The sequence below is a fragment of the Thermobia domestica genome, chromosome 5 (assembly GCF_964235325.1).
Source record: "Thermobia domestica chromosome 5, izTheDome1.hap1.1, whole genome shotgun sequence".
NCBI classification, from domain to species: Eukaryota; Metazoa; Arthropoda; class Insecta; order Zygentoma; family Lepismatidae; genus Thermobia; species Thermobia domestica.
In genome coordinates, this window is record NC_137458.1 from 89,113,336 (window position 1) to 89,130,672 (window position 17,337).

The window sequence follows — 17,337 nt, forward strand, 5'->3', positions numbered from 1 at the left end:
CGAGGTAGCTCAGACAAGTTTAAAAGGAGCTAAATTATTACGTATGCGAAAAAGTACTGTTGTGCGAATAGATATCATGCACGCGTTATTAGCATTGGTGCTCGCTTCAGTAGCTTCAAGGATGTTGACTAGTCGTGTAATAAAAATATGGTTGATCCACGTAATTCGAGTAGAGGAGAACCAAGCATAACGTGCAGTCTTAACCACTGCTCTGAAAAATAGATTACCTTTCCATTTCAATAATTATTTCAGCAGTGATTTGAACATGCAATATTGCAAAAAATTAAATACATGTAAATACTGTATCAGACATCTTTCTGCAATATATAGAAGAACGACCCTTTTAACATACGAGGTAGGAGATACTACATTCAATCGAGAGCAGGAAAAGACTTCGTTTAAAATAAATTCTATTTAACACAAAAAAGAAGAAATACTCATTCTGAATAATTTCTTTATTAAATATATCATTTATTTATTTATTTATTTTTTTTGTGAAAAGTAATAGCAAAACTAAAAAGCGAAAATTTTGTGCGACACACTACAGTATGTACCCTTAATGTTAGTGAACAAATTACATTACTAATCACCTTATTTTTAATTTGTGTTTTACTTGTCCTTTTCGATGAATTCTTCTTAATCAGCATCTCAATAGATAATCAATTTAAGTCGTTGGTTACACAGTGTAGCTAGGTCAAACTAATTTTCCAATTTTTGCAACCATATGTAAACCTGAAATTTCTATTCATGTAAACATTCATGAGAAAAAAACGACTACGTGAACAAAGAACCGTTCGTATTTTATTATTAATACTTGTTAACAGAATGTCTTACTCTTAATTAAATTGCCTTTCTGCGTATTGACCTTATGTAGAATTCTTCAAATACTCTTCACTCAATAAATGGTAAGATCTTTTGTAGTACCTGGACTTTCTCAATATTTTGTGGAGTGTAGGTGCCTCGATAGTCTTTCAGAAAGTTGCTCTACTTTGAAGACATATATTTTAACAAATGGGACCACATCGGCAGCACAAACGATTTCACATATTTTCTAAATATTAAGTAATTGCACACAGAACTTTTAAGTATATTTTTTTTTTCGTATTTCCACAGTATTTTGAAAAATATAAAATGGAAGCGAGACTGATAAGCACCCTTAACGTGTGTTAGATCCATTAAGGAGTTGCAGCACCACAGTTTATCATTACTTAATTTTTAAAGTGAAATTCGCTGTAGAGTATAGTGTTGATAAATTGTTATTACACAGGAAAACACTACCGGGTATTATGAAATATTCATATGTTGTACGCAATTATGTATAATTAGAACATAAATAGATTTTAAATACCGTAGCATACTTTTATTTTTTAGTTCTTATCGTTTTATTTTCTCTTTCATATCTGGTATCTTCTATGGATAATGCGTTCAATTGAGTAGATGATTTGAGCCGTTCAGATACCAAACCGATTAACTACAAACGAGATTTTGCACTAGTAAGCATTTTCGCAACTTAAATACAATGTACTTAAAGGAGAGTGATCAGAATGTTTATGTATTCTAGTGGCAAATTGTTACACTATGAAGTTAGTCGATTTTGCCTCTGGAAAGCGTGTCTTTTCTAAGTCAAAAATGTGTGGAACTAAGAAACAACGAAAAATGCAGTTAATCGGCTTGGCTTCTGAACGCCTTATTTAACAGTCAAACGTTACGTACTCCGTAGAAGGTACCATATATTCACGAGGTATCAGAATGATAAGGATGATTAAAAAATAAAAATACGAAAAGATATGGGAATCCATTTATTTTCTCACTGCTCAATGTATTTAAGTTCTGTAAATACTAGGGGTCTTCAAGGTCCCGGGTTCGATCCCACCCCCCGCCAAGTGAACTTTGTGGTGGACAAACACCGTGTGCGTGGGTTTTCTCTTGGTTCTCCCGTTTCCTCCCACTTTCTTCATTCCACCATTTCATTCATTACTCATCATCACCGTCTCTTTTAGTCTAACCGGCATAACCGTAGGACGTAAAACTCAGATTTCATTTCATTTACTAGGGGCGTTCAAATGGAACCTATTCGATCGTATTATCCGGAAATAGGAATAAAAGTATTTACATGAATTTTGTGCAGTATATATATATATATATAACAACTGTTTGATTCGTATCTGTTTCTCAGAAGTCATTGGAAACTTTTGAGCTCTTGTCACATTGTGAGATTAATTGCTGAATTCCCTCTACATAGAATTCGGTTGATAAATCATGTATTTCAAATATTGAGATAGGCAAGTTGCTTCACTATCATATGAGCTCATATTGAACTACGACAGGGAACAAATGTTCACTCGTCTAGTGAAGTGAATTGTTTCAGTCACTGCTGCACGGTTGTTGTCTGTTGCAGCCATTTGGGTTTAGCCTGGATGAGACGTGTATGTTGTATCTTCCTGTCTACGAAACATTCTGAACTAATCCATGACAATTGTTTTGCATCATCTAAATACGTCAGAGCGTTGTCAACTTTTCCTACTGAGAAACTGGATAACCGCACGTATGTCCGGTTTGGAAAGATTTCGGATAATGATTGCCATCTTTTACTGTTTATTCCTGAAAAAATACAAAACATAGACAATTGATTAGTTCTGTGCCGTAAAAAGTACGCTTGCTAGTACGTAGTATTGAGAAATCACACCATTGTACCCTCCGCGGTTACACTGTGCTCATTAATTGGGTTTCATTTGAATGTCCATTTCTTCTTCTTCTTATTTTTTTTTTCTTTCTTAATAGAATATTGTCACCATCTGTTGAAACATATTTCGATTTCCTACAGGAATGGATACAACGAAGGATAACGCTACATCGAATTCCGAGACACCAGAACCTTCCTTGTTACAAACTGTGACTGGTTCTTCGTATGTTGTGGATGCATCACAACCATCGACTATTGCCAGTGATAGTACTAAAGAAGCATATGGTGTTGCAGAGAGTGTAGATGTAAATTTAAATGACCGACAGAAACAGCACTCGACTCATCTTCCTGGAGAGCAGGTCAAGGAGGTAGAAGAGAGTACATCAAGTAATGCAGTTCTTAATATGCCTTATGCAGGTGAGATGATCTTTACAGAATAGCCTAAAAATGTTTTAAATATTAAATAATGAATAATGAAAAGAACACTTGTCGTAAGAACCGTAATTGCTTTAAATCTGTAAGTTTCTCAAATTTTATACTTCAACCTGTTTATGCCCCGTGTTGCGTTTTCGCACCAAATTCTGTTAATTTGAAGTAATCTTATTTTTTTGTGTAAGACTGCGCCACTACTTCTTGTAATATTGATGAAGGTTCATATGAAAATGTATCCTCAAAAGTGTTACTGGTGAAGTTTTTTAATATGTCTACGAATTTTAGGAGAAAATATGCTGAATTGACTATATACTTTTCTTCTGTGTTATTTCTTACAAATCCAGAAGCTAGGAGAACTATTTCGTTGCCAAAAGAACAGGATGTACCTTATGTTTACTGTAGTTTGAATCTTGCGTAATACTGTAGGTCCACTTCCCATATAGCCTTAGTGCTAAAAGGAATCTTTAACTTCAAAGGAACAAACAAGTTTATGATTTAGTAAAATGCCAAGTAAATTAAATATACCAGTTGATTCACTTTAGCACTTCGATTACTGCCTTTTGAGATACATCTCTGTCCAAGAATGTTAGCCTTTATTTCTGTGTTAAATTCTGTGTTATTTCTGTGAAACGTAGAAATGAAAAGTATCATACACCATTGAAAGGTTTGAACCTTCCTCTTTATATTGGTGGATGATATTTTACATCCCAATAATACGAGTGTTTTGAAATCTGCATTATGTATTGCATGAAATTCACAAAAAATAGAAGACCTACATAACGTATACAAGAGAAACACATTTTATTCTGCTTGCTATATTTGTTTAGAATTGATTCTTTAATACAGCAACTGGATTACATTTCAGCACTTGCACTGTATCAGTTTATCATGGGAAGTGTTCTTCGAATTAAAAGACTTTGAAGCACGATTCTTGACGAAGTACTTTGAAATGGCTGAAGTCGTAGCAAGTATCCAAATAATTAGAATATAGCTAATCAGTAGGGGCAGGAGTTTTTCGCAATTTGAAATTAAATATTTCGCGTTTGAAATTAAAAATTTCGTATTTTGTCGCAGTTTGAAATACAAAATTTCTCATTTTGTCGCTAAGTAAATTATTTTACAAACTCTAATATACGCCTAATATAAGTAATAAGTAATTATACTACTTAGGACAATGAAGTTATTCTTTATGCAGTTACTAACAACAGATTACTTCTTTCTTCTTTTACAAGCCCAAAAACTTAAAATACACTAGCACAGTATCATCACGATTACCATCACAAAATACCATACATCATTTTAGCTATACACGAAAAACACACGGACATGCTATAAAGGGAAAAACATACATAGAATACATTGGCGTAGTATTTTCTTGTATATCTCGTCTGCAAATTATTATTCTGAAGAAAAGTGCAGCATGTTGCACGTGTCCATATTTTCTTCTTTCATTGTAGCCTTCTATCATTGATTACGAAACTGCATTTCGAGAAAAACCTTTCACAATCAGTATTCGTTATTGGCAGTCATATTGTAAACAGGCACAATTACTGAAATTTAAATTTTCCTCCCTTTGGTTCTTTGGGCAAGTAAAATATCCATCAGACTGACACTGCCATCTTGACTCTGAATCATATCTTCCCTCAAACTCTTATGGAAATCAACAAACAAAGGTTCATACATTGCAGTTTCCTTTGAAAATCCTGGAAGGTTATGTGAACAAAAAGCTTGCACAAAGACTTTATACCAGGATTTGAGAGGTACCCAACAAATGACGGATCAAATAGTTTTCCAAGGCTTTCATACATTTTATTCAATTCCTGCTTTTCTTTCCTCAGGGTAATTTAATTTTAAAAGAGACTTCCCCCGCATCTTTTAAACAATATTACCATGATGCTGAATGTTCAACATTCCACAACTACCAGATGTGAACTTGAAACAGTAGTAGTAATCAGCGTTGTCAGTTGCAAAAGGAAAACATTGCTTGGAAATTCTAGTTTTTATTTCTGTATTTTAACTACTAATATGACGTTTTAAAAAATTCGTAATTTGTTGCGTTTTGCGGCATATTTCGCTCAAAATGCCAGTTATTGCATTTTGTCGCGAGTTCAAAATACCTATTTCCTTACACAATCTGACGTAGTTGGTTGAAAAACCAACTATCGGTTTTATCGGAGAACTTTCGCGATTTCGCAACTTGCGAAAAACTCCTGCCCCTACTAATCAGACAACGACACTAACAAAACAGTAACAACTAATTGCAAATGATGTAAGAACAGTTACGAACCAGGAAGTCCAGGGAATAATTCAAGATTTTAACTCTACAAGTATGGAGGAAAACCGTTAAAATAAGTTTTGAATGGAAGCACGTGAGCTGCACTCTACAGAAGATCGGGAAATCCGTATATATACGTGATATACACCGAATTAGCCCTCTCCGCTGGTGTATTATTGAGTTACTGAAAGGTGGCCTCTGACAGATAGCTGCACATGTTGTAAACAGAACGAGAGGGAGGATTATTCGCCAATCACAGCACTATTCTTCCACGCTGTTTGTAGGGAACGAAGGTCACTGACCGCGCTGTTACTGATAGTTGAGACGACTTGTTAAACGTCTTAAGTTTGTTGCTAGAGCTGCTGTCTCTGTTGTTGAGCCTCTGGCAACAGCGCTTCCAATACTCCACGTGCTCTACCCAACAGTCAGAAGCCACTTTTCCTTGCGCACACAGTAGTGGCTGACTCGTGTGCTTGTGGTGCACGTAGTTTGCTTTATGGGAGAACACAAAAATTTAATTTCACAATCATTCACTTTCACTAATCATCCGACTCCGTTAGCGTAAAGCGCATAATCGTGGGAACGTTAAGCTAGAAAAGAATATTTTCACTTCAGCACTGAAAGTGTTAAGATCGGTCGTAATGTACTATGGCAGTCATATTCAGCTGGTCGTTATGACATGGTGCAAGCTTTTATGATCTAAGAAAGGACAGTGAGAAAGTGGGAGAGCAAAGGAGGGGAAGGGACAAAGTAGGTCAATGGGTTAAACAACTGTTGGCAGTTTATAAGTAGTGTATCTGTAAAACCATCAACTACGCTATCGATATTCCAGTTACCATTATATTTTATCAACCCTAGGCTTGTGCTGTTTGCATTGTGTTCTCTTCGTGCGGTTTATTGAAAATAGGAACAGCAACAGGAATGTCATAGAATTGCAAATGATTGTACTAGGAGTTTAAACAACCAATGGCATTGACAGCAGGAGAAAGTGCATATGAAAGTAATTATGATGCTGTATACTTTATACAATTTAACCTCAGCCATACAAAGAAAGGGATTAATTTCTAGGACCTCGGGAAGCCAAAAGTCACATAAGTGACATGGACATTGGTTGTAATGTGTTAAAATAACTTCCTCATTAATGTAGAGAATTATGTCTTATGGATTCTTCTCATACTCGGGAGAAAAAATTCTTGGAGTGATGGTATCGTACGTTCTCAGGTGTGAGGTGAAATTGCCATCTTTTCGCAAGTTATTTTTGGAAGATTCGGTCAGCTATTACCTACAATGTTGTTATATTTTTTTCTCATCCGTTCGCACACTTTTGTTTTAATTTTTATTTTTTAAATCAAAATCCTTCCCACCTTGTATTTCAGCTTCATTACGTAGTGTACGGAATCTCATTTTTAATTTTTCCTGTAAAGTTATTATATTTTGTTGTCAGATTCGTATATTAATAATTATTTAATTTTTCCAAGTTTTCGTGTACATCAATTAGTAAGATCGTTATTTAATTGGCTTATATGTAGACGAAATGCATATATTTAGGCAAATTCTTTTAAATTATGTGAATTTATATTATTTTACTATTGTCATATTCAAAATATTCGATTTCGGTAATTGTGATAAATATTTTCCAAATTATTTTCTCAAAAACTTAGATGATTGTTAAAAATAAGTGGATTATATTCATAGTGTTGCATATGTTTACTTTCCTATATGTTTTAATGTAACTTTGCTATGGAAACGGGCGTATAAACCCACGATTTGCTGAACTTCTAGAATTGAGACTAAATACATCGATGACAGTTTTAAATTGAGTTTGTCGTATGGAATTTCTGTTCATGTAAATATTTCCTAATTTTGATGCTGTTTGCGGAAGTAAAGTATGTTATACATCTGAAGTGCAATTACTTAAGTCCAAAAGAAAGGATTGAACTGAAATCGTGGAAGAAAATCCAATAATAAAAGAACTGGAAAAAATCAGACATAATTCGTTTCATATTCTTGTTAATCAATTAAAGAAAAAACAAAAATAACGTTTTGGAAGGTTTAATAGTACAGTTCAAATTATTTTTACTAGTCAGAAGTTGAATTTTGAGAGCATGGAAAAGGCAACGAATATGATCATGATTAGTTGTATTTTAGTCCCTTCTTCAACAGAGTGGAATGGCTATATGTCTGAGCAGTGCACAATATTTTACTACATATCTAATTATTAATATTTTGACAGAATGAGACTTGGTGAAAAAAAATATGTAATATTGTTTCTTTCCAATGCAGTGACCTCAAATTTATAATATTGACAAAATTCTTCAAACTAGTTTTGTTCCGCAGAATAGTACTTATTCTTGCACATATAGTCAGCAGATAAATATCAATGGAACAAGTACAGTTTAGTGGATACTTTTATTTTATTTAGAATTGTTCTTTGCTGGTGTTTACATAAATAATTTCCACAAAAATTTAGATTTGATTACTTTCCTATTTTGATTTTTGGTACTTAGCGACCCAGGAAAGATGGCTATGTGCTTAAGTAATTGTTATAAATATTACGACAATTATTTTAAATAGGGAAATGTGAATTATTGAATATGAATAGTACAAGAAATTTATATTTATGTATTAGAGTAAAGTAGTAATGTAGGTTATGATATGTGTAGAAACTTTATTACCTGTTTTGAATTTTGTATGTATATTAACATTGCATGTGTCGAAATAGCAATTTAATATTTCACAACTTATGCTTGTAAACACCTAAGCACAACTTTGTATGAAAATGTGAAAATTTGAGAATTACATAAATATTGAAAATCGATTATAACGATAACTATCAACAAAATTGTAAATTAATCGTATCAGTTGTCACTAGAAACTCATTGCAAACTATTCTTGTAAAATGCCCATATATGATGTGAATAAAGATTAACTTAATTACTACACAATCTTATTTCCGTATTTATCTGAGTAAGCACCTTGCATTTTGGAAGTTAATTCATAAGAATGTTTCAGTGTATTTTCAATTATGAAAAATAAGTTTTTTAAACTAGTAACAGCAATAAAGTTCTCATGTGTACAAAGACAAACATGGAACATATCTTCTGAATTATATTTGGACAATTTTATAATAAGTCAGATTTGCAGTTGCGAAAGAATGATAAAATCTTAAATTTTTATTTTAAGTAGAATTTTGTGTTTAGCATTTGTATGAACATATTTCCTAACAGCTGCTAAAATGGCGGCCCTGTATTAAATACCTAATTTTCATAAAATTATTACACATTTATTATTATTATTATCAACGCATGTATATAGTTTAAATAAGTTACAATACTGCTTACTCTCTTTTACACAATAGACACATTTCACCTTTATGGAGTCATGTGCAACCAATCAGAAGGGAGTATTCTGTTTCCTATGCGAAAGAAATGTCAAACTCTCTTCCTTTACAAACATTAGTAAATTTGGCAACCTACTATACTGACCTATCTTAAAGTGACTTAGTGGTGTTCGTTATTAAATAGAAATTGTCTTTGGTAAATAAATAACAATTTGAAAGTAATCACTGTTTGGTTACCATAGATTCTAGCGAGGTTTCAGTCTATTTATGACCTATGATGATCTCTCGCACCGATTTCTTCATAAAATAATAATGTCTTTTACCATCACTACTTCCTTGCAATGTAATGTAGGATTATGCCGAGAAACAAATGAATTGTTTACTTATTATTTTCTTTTACGTATACATTCATTGTGTTCTTTTTTAGCCTACTGCAAATGACGTGGTTCTTAAACTAAAAATATGTTTTCGTAGATTTTTGTTCAGTAAAGATTTCAAATATACAGTTGTACATTAAACTGAGTCAGGTGACTTTATATCATTTGTTTTGTTGTAGGAACGCCTGAGGATAGTCATAGGCAGGAGAAGATGTCGGACTCGAATAATCAACTTCCAAATACAGTTACTGTTCTGACGGCAGACTCAGGAATAAAAGTATACCTCGTTGGCACTGCCCATTTCAGTTTAGAAAGCCAAGAAGATGTGGCAAAAGTAAGATATGTTTATTATGAAGTATGATCTAGTTTGGTATTCTGAGTAAACTTTATTGCGTATTATATTAACAGAACCATCATAGCATATAGTATGTAACGTATATAATGAGCTTTCAGAATGGTGGTGAGATTTCTATTGTGTTTAAATGTAAAGTACAAGAGGAAAAGAACATTGAATACTCAGTGATAAATGACGTGAAATTTGACGACCATAGAAATTCGAAATCTTAAATCAGTAGATAGGTTATCAGAATAATGTGAATTAATTGGAATTAACTGTACAGGTTTGTATATCCCATTCCTTGTTTTAAAAATTCATTTGATACGTATACTTATAGGTCGTTGAATATTTACGTTAATAGTTAAACTTTACGGTTCGTTATCAAATGAGTTATGACTGCCCCATGTCTTGTGCTTCTGTGCTGGTTTCACCATCCTTTTCACACCTTTGAAAGACACTAACCACGGCACCTCGCGAGCACCAGACAAGTCACGCTGTTTCCAAGATGTTCGTTCCTAATCGTTTGGCCATCACAGTCTAGTCCCTGTCAAACTTTGATATATCGCTGGACGGGAAAACCTCTTTTGAGACTAACTTGATACCATTCAGGGAGTTTTGCAGATACCAAAATAAATAATAATCTGATGGTGCCAGGTCCAGGTTGTACTGTGGATGTATTATAATTTCGCAGCCAATTCTCTCAGTTTCTCACAGTTTGTTAAAGATGTATGCTGTTTGCTGTTGTTAATGTGGTATACACCTTTTCTGTTGACCAGTTCCGGCCTTTGTTTCGAATTGTTAGATGTACTCTCGCAGTTAGCGGCAGTACAGAACCGAGTCTTATTATTTTGCCCAGCTGTAGCAGCTCGTGACACACAATGCCTTTCAATTCTACAAAACACACAGCATAAACTTCCTGGCCGTTAGTGTGGGCTTTGCCACAGACTGAGGAGCTTCTAGCACGATTTTGTTTTTTCCACATTGTTGTCGGCTATCCAGTTTTCATCACTTGGGGTCAACCACTTCTGAAATGGCTCGAGTTCGCTACGTTTCAGTAGAGATTCACAAATAGAAACTTGAGCGAATAAATGCTTTTGAGTCAGATCATGTGTCACCCAAACGTCGAGCTTCTTTTGATAGCTAACTTTCTCCAAATAGTTTAACAGTGTTTCGTGATGAATGTTTGGATCATTGGCTCTGGCAGCTTACATACCAATCTCGCTCGATTTTTGCCAGAGTATCATCCAGTTGTGCCGTGATTGATCGCCTCTGCGAGGAGTTTAATTGTACTGAAAATCTTGCCGGTTATTTTATGTCTTTTTTGTTACTAGCCGAGAATTTTTTTAATAGTTCATTCTATGTAGATGTTGAGTAGGGTGAAGACAGTGAATTTCCTATCCTTGGTCCTTTGCTTATTCTTATTTTTTTCTGTTCTTTTTCTATGAGGTCTGTTTAGTTTATATATTATTCTTCTGTCCCTATAGTCCACCTTCAGATTTTTCAGTGCCCTGAACATTATAGTCCAATCCACATTATCAAATACTTTCTCAATATCTTGGAAATTAATAATCACCTTTTGTCCTGAAGAGTTGTTTGATAAGATGAAATAAGGTCTAAAGGAAATCTTCAGCAAGTCTCCGTAGTATTCAGGCGTTGTCAAGCAATGCATGGCAATCAACATTAAGTTAGCTATAGCAAGAAGATACAGAAAATAAAAGTGAATTATTAACAGATAATCATGGTTAGAGTTCCAAACCATTGCAGTATTGCAAATCGTTAAATAAATAAATAATAATAATAATAAAAAGTGTTGTAATAGGTATGACATCAACATAATACATAAATCGGGAAGAAAAGTCGAAAAACTTTAACAGCTTACAAAAATTATTTTACTAAAGTTACAGAGAATAGCAGGATCTCTGAAAAGTTATACGCATACGAAGAAACCATACATTGGCTTAAATATTAAAAGAAATGTTTACATTAAGTTGATAGGACATATCAAAAGTGCAAAAAGTGAAAACCCTTTATCTTGTCTAATATTCACGGAGTCTAAGATGTGAATGAAACAGAAACTAATTTAAATGGACAGATTAATGAAGCATGGTTTATTAGAATTGAAATATATATATATATAAAGAAAAAGGGAAAAACATTTCGTGTAGGTCAGTTGAATAAAATTACTGTGCGAGTAGCTCCAAGAGTTGCTATGGGAATAAAATGAATACTGACATATGACTAATCTTTGTTTCACCCTAGGAAGAATATAAAACGGAAATACGTCAAACGCGTCAAACCAGTGTAGCCAGTAGCAAAAAGTGCACTTTTCTGTCAGAAAGGATGAAAGACTATTGTCCCTTTATACATGTGCATATAGTCTCATACAACAAGGTTACAGACCTTACGGTTGCCTCTATTCGTAGAACAAGTGGGAAGTGAACAACACAAGTCACTTTATGTAGTTATTTATATCTTTACTTAAAATAACTTAATAGCGTGTGTAATACAATTTTATGTATGGCCAAACGGCAAAGCAGAATGAAAAGATTTTCGGTTTATATTAGACCCCAATCCCAATTAAGATGTTATCATATCACATTAATTATAATAGCATACCAAGGAGGAGTGAGGAGGAGTCCGAATTTTTGCAAAAAAAAAATTAAGTATCTCACTAGCCGCTCAACTTAGAACTAAGCTGAAATTTGACATTTTTCAAAAATAAGCAGACAGCCCAGGAATTTTAGCGTTTTTGAGAATTCCCTTCAGATTCCAAACCCTTCTAACATTCAGTTTTTTTTTTTTACACACCCCCCTGGATAGAAAAGGAATCCAATTCTTTCTTCAAATCCAATTCCATCAATCAGTGTTGTATGTTTATTGCATCAGTTAACAAAAAAAAAGTTTGCTAATTTCTTTCCTTTCAAAATATGAAGTAAACACATGCTCATGTCTGGTTTTGTAAAGCACATGATTTCATTGTTTCGGAGTTTCGATCAAGACAATCAACAATATAGACATGGTTAATCCTTCTCTTTTGGGCGCCGCAGTTCCTTCCGAGAAATAATTAAGCTTTTTTTTTTTTTTTTTTTTTTTTTTTTTTAAAGGAAAATTGATACGTATAAATGAAGGTTGAAAGGGAAGAGACCATTAAACCAGTTATCACTAATAGTTGAGTTACAGAATATATTGCTTTGTGAATACACCCCCTTTTATTTTGAACATCCCTGTAAGAAAAAGTTCCTGGCGTACGTATTGACTTCCTTTTTAGTGGGAGGTCGCGCTTTTAGTATATTACGTGTTGGTAGTGGGTTGATATGTAAAAATAATCGGAAACGATTGATATTAGTGTCGAATTCATAGTTTAGGGGTCACTGAGATAAATAGTAACTCTCCCGAAGCTGTTCAAGTCTAAGCTTAGCCCCATCCACATGGTGGGGATGAAAATTAAAATGTCCAAACTCATTAAGATTAGTGTAGAACTCATAGTTTTCGTGGTCGCTAGATGAATAGTGACAATCTCCAATTTGTGCAAATAGTGTTGCTCACGAGACGAGAAATTAGGTTTTCTCGTCTCGTCTCGATCATGGAAGACTTACTTCTCGTGTCAATTATCGAAGGATTAGTTCTCGTCTTATCTCAAAATTTATTCGGATTGTTTTGTAAATTTATTTATGCCCTGAGTTTTCTTAATTTCATCCACAAATTATGAGATTCCCTCCTCATCACGAAAGGTTTACGAAAGGTAACAAAAATTTAAACTATGTTAAATTTGTAGCAGTAGTGTGGCCAGGGAGGACGATCCGGGGCTATACACCCCTAAAAGTTTTTTTTTTTTTTTTTTTATTCCTGCATTATTATTTTTGTCAAAGTTATAGGTAGCCAATTTTAAAACTGTCAAAGTTAATAGCCTATGCTATTCTTATTTTCAGTGCACTGTATTTTTTATGTATTTTATTGTTATTTACGATGTAGAACCTGTTTAAATGCGCTTGCCCTTTCTCTATTGAAAGTATTTAAGCAAAACTAAATTCGCTTGAACAAGTCATTGAAGCGGTGGGGGAATATAAATTTGTAAAAAATGAAGCCTAAAACAACTTTTACGGGGGAGGGTTCCGGACCACCCACTATCCTGTGTGGTATTCCATACTACTGGTGCGTAAAGAAATAACGGTTTTTAAAAGAACCGACAGATTTTTTCAAAAACTGGGAAGATTATGAAAATTCCGATTTTCAGAGAAAATTCTTTCGAATTTAAAAACTGTTGCGTTTGTAACTGATGCCGATTTTAATAGAAAACCGAACCGTTTTTTAGTAGAAAAACGAGCCGGTTTAAGACCAAAAACAGTTTTGGTGAATTCGGTTAGTGACAGAATTTAAAATGTTTTTGAAGATTGTGGTAAAAACAAATTAAACTTCAGAGTTGACTTGCGCGGCAGTTTATAATTGTTCGTGTGTCCAGCGTAGCTGGTAAGTTCATCTAGCATATTAATATAAGTGCTTGCAACCCTAACGGTAGCCGACAACAACAGCAGAAGCATGACACAAGTAAGATTGTCAGATTTACTCTCACTCAAATATTAGTGTATCGAAAAACTTTTTTAAAATGGAGCTACTTTTGCAGTAGATACACGACGAAAGTAAGACTGACAGTTAGAATAATAATAGAGGTATGCAAACTCATTCTTTATCAGTTAAACTTCTTACGATAAGGTAAGTTTGGCAACATGAGCTCAGTTGTTGCCACGTCGGCGGAAGCGGGATGACAGTTTTGATTCATTGTGTTCTGTGATAGTTCAGTGAATTTTGTTGTGCAAATTTCTTCTGTTTTGTTTTATTTTGTTATTTTCTTGTTATAGTTATTCCGTGTTATCTGTGTTATTATTAGTGCTGTTAGTAGTTAATTTTGTGTTTAACTGCTATAGTGGTATTTTTGGAGACAGTGGCTAAAAATTCCCACATTGTTATAAGAAGCAAAGAAAGAAGGGAAACCTCTTTCTACTGGTGAAAAAATCATGTTATTAAACGTTTATTCATATTTTCGAAACCAGGCAGTGAAGCTGGAGAGAGGGTTTGTCCTTAGGCGTCAAGGCATCTCTGAAAAAAAAGGGGGGGGGGGGAGTAATAGTGTGATTCATACCATGACTGAGAGTGGGTAAATTCCTGGAGCTGACCTCGTTTTTCGCGGCACAAAAACAGCTGATTATCACAAAGAATTTGAGCAGCAGAATATGAATATTTCCAAGAAATACTCTTTCCGAATGTACCACCAAATTCCGTGATTGTTATAGATAATGACCGCACATACTCAATAAAAGACGAAAAAATCCTTACGAAATCATGTTCCAAAAAAGAAATTGTAGAGTGGTTAAAAAGAAAAGTGTTGAATGTGATTCAAGCTGCAACAAATTTGAAGTAATACAAATGCTAAATAAAGTTGCTTCTAACACAGAAGTCTCCTACAGAATAGAAGGCATTAAGTTCTTCGTCTCCCCCTTATCATTGCGAATTCCCTCCCACTGAACTTGTGTGGAGTAATGATTTGGGTGCTTCTTGCCTCCAGGAATAGATTACGTGAGGTAAGTAATTACAATTCCTCTTCTATTATTATTATTATTATTATTATTATTATTATTATTATTATTATTATTATTATTATTATTATTATTATTATTATTATAATTGAGTCGCTTACCGCTGCGCAGTTTGGTTTGTGTTCTTTTTTATTTTCTCAAATCGGCTTCCTCCTACTCATAATAAGTGGCAACATCGCGCTAGTTGAACGTCATTTCCGTTTTATAATCTTCCTAGGGTGGGACAGAGAGTATGTACCGGTAACTAAAAGCAAACACATGATTGAAGCATACGAATGCAATGTCACCCAGTAGAAGGCGCTTTCGTAAATACGTTTGTCGAAATTAATCATTTCGTAAAACTGCTCTTCTGTTGTATTCCTGTTTTTGTTGTAATCTTTGTCACCTCACACTTTTGTCCTTTGAAGGTAGTTTTGATACGGCTCTAGGAGCTTTGGAAAACATATAGATCATTGGAAAGATATACGGAATGGTGAGTACATGTAGTGTTTTAAATACCTGTGAAAAACTCCAGACATAGTTCACTAAAGTTTATTAACATTTGCTAACACTTTAAGAAATTATAACAGTTGTTTTACTTACTTCAAATTCTGTTTCCTGAAAATCTTAAACTTTCTAGCTTTCGGTTCTCCTTTGGAGACTTGTTCGAGGAGGAAGATTTTCCATATATTGGGTTTGGTCATTAATGAATGTGTGGATCTAATATATATAGTGTGTATCGCCAGTGGGCTTATGGTAAACGCTGGTAACAAATTTATTACTATGTCTTCTAATATTTAGATCTAAGTAAGAAAGTTACGTGATGTGTCCGTGTCTCATTTCCTTGATGTTTTTGTTACTATTTTTCAGCTTTTATCCTCCATAAGTAAACAACGCTCCAAGTGAGAGCGAGAGCAAAACTAGAGAGTGTAAACTTTTTTCCAGGAATCAAAATTTCAAGTCAGTAAAACAACGCTTTTTAATTAGAACTTTTAATGATAGATTCAATTCTTTCGCAGACTATCCGGCAGGTTCAACCAAACGTGATAGTTGTTGAATTGTGCAAAGCTCGAGTCAATATTTTACAGTTAGATGAAGAGACGATACTTGAAGAAGCAAAAAATTTGAATTTTGGTAAGTTTATTCTTTCCTTTTAATAAATTCAAGCAGTTGTTAATGAACATAATGTATTCCTGAAACTTAAACTGAATTGGACTATCCAATAAATGACATTGTATTGAAGGAAACTACTTTTTTGTTTTATATCTTTTTGTGTTTGTAATAATACTACTAATATTAATTTGGTAAATAAGTGGGTTTTATTAAGGTCACCACGCTAATGCAGAAAGAAAATTCAACTTACGTAATGACATTAAAGATAAATAAAAATAAAATTATTTTCCTTTAAACTGAATTGCACTACGCTATCTGACTAAAATATTATTCTTGATTAAATTACCAGATTCGTTCTTATTCTCTTAGGAAACCCCGTTGCCATTCTGTTTCAAACTAATTTCAAATTACACTGGTCAACAAAATATGAACTTTATGTTATAAGGGAAACAATGGGTGTTACTATCTTACTGCTTTGTGCTGATTTAGAATATTTTTCCAGAACCTTTCCATCTCCTGGGGGTTTTCGAGTAATCACTTAAAAGAACATTTTTTTCGGGTCTATTCACTATAGTATTATGATAGCTTAGCTGAAATTAAATTTATTCACCGAAAGTGTATGTGAATTGGATTTTCTGCTGTACTTCGCTTGAGGAACATCTCTCTTCAGTGTCCAACAGTAGTCTGCCAATCTATTTTTACACCATTTACCCTGGTGGCGCCTTTCCATTTCTGCGATGTCCTGGTGCAAACGCTCCCCGTGTTCGTCGCTAACGGCTCCTAGATTTTCAGTAAGAACTCAAGATGGGAGTGCAGAAAGTGTATTTCTGAAGACATTACATCCCATTACCTTGTAGTTCTCAATTGTCTCACTGACAAGTTCTCTGTAGTTATCAGACCTGAAGTTTCCTAGGAAGTTCATGACAACTTTTTTGTAAGATTGCCATGCAGCTGCTTCTTGCATATTTAAGTGTTTTTTAAATTGCGTTTCTTTCATCAGTTCCCAGCAAATATTTCTTCTTTCAGTTTAGCTTCACTGATCCTTGGGAACATTTTTTCAGGAAGAGAAATGCACGACCATCACGATCGAATGCTTTCACAAAATTCTTAATCAGGTCTAGTTTGATATGCAATGCAGGCAGCAAGATGTTTTGAGAACATGCAAGTAGTTGGTCAAGAACATTTTCTTGTCCTGGATTAAATGATTCTC

General features: G+C 34.0%; 1 protein-coding gene across 3 annotated transcripts in view; it reads left to right on the forward strand.

Moving 5' to 3' along the window:
* LOC145685994 (traB domain-containing protein) overlaps positions 1-17,337 on the forward strand; it is a 55,573-nt gene that overhangs the window by 6,427 nt on the left and 31,809 nt on the right. For all 3 annotated transcript variants that reach the window (XM_081758808.1, XM_081758807.1, XM_081758806.1), the window contains exons 2-4: positions 2,825-3,100; positions 9,287-9,441; positions 16,034-16,148. In XM_081758808.1, coding sequence (XP_081614934.1) covers positions 2,827-3,100; positions 9,287-9,441; positions 16,034-16,148 — 544 coding nt within the window. In that variant the 5' untranslated portion in view covers positions 2,825-2,826. The remainder of the gene's footprint in view (positions 1-2,824; positions 3,101-9,286; positions 9,442-16,033; positions 16,149-17,337) is intronic.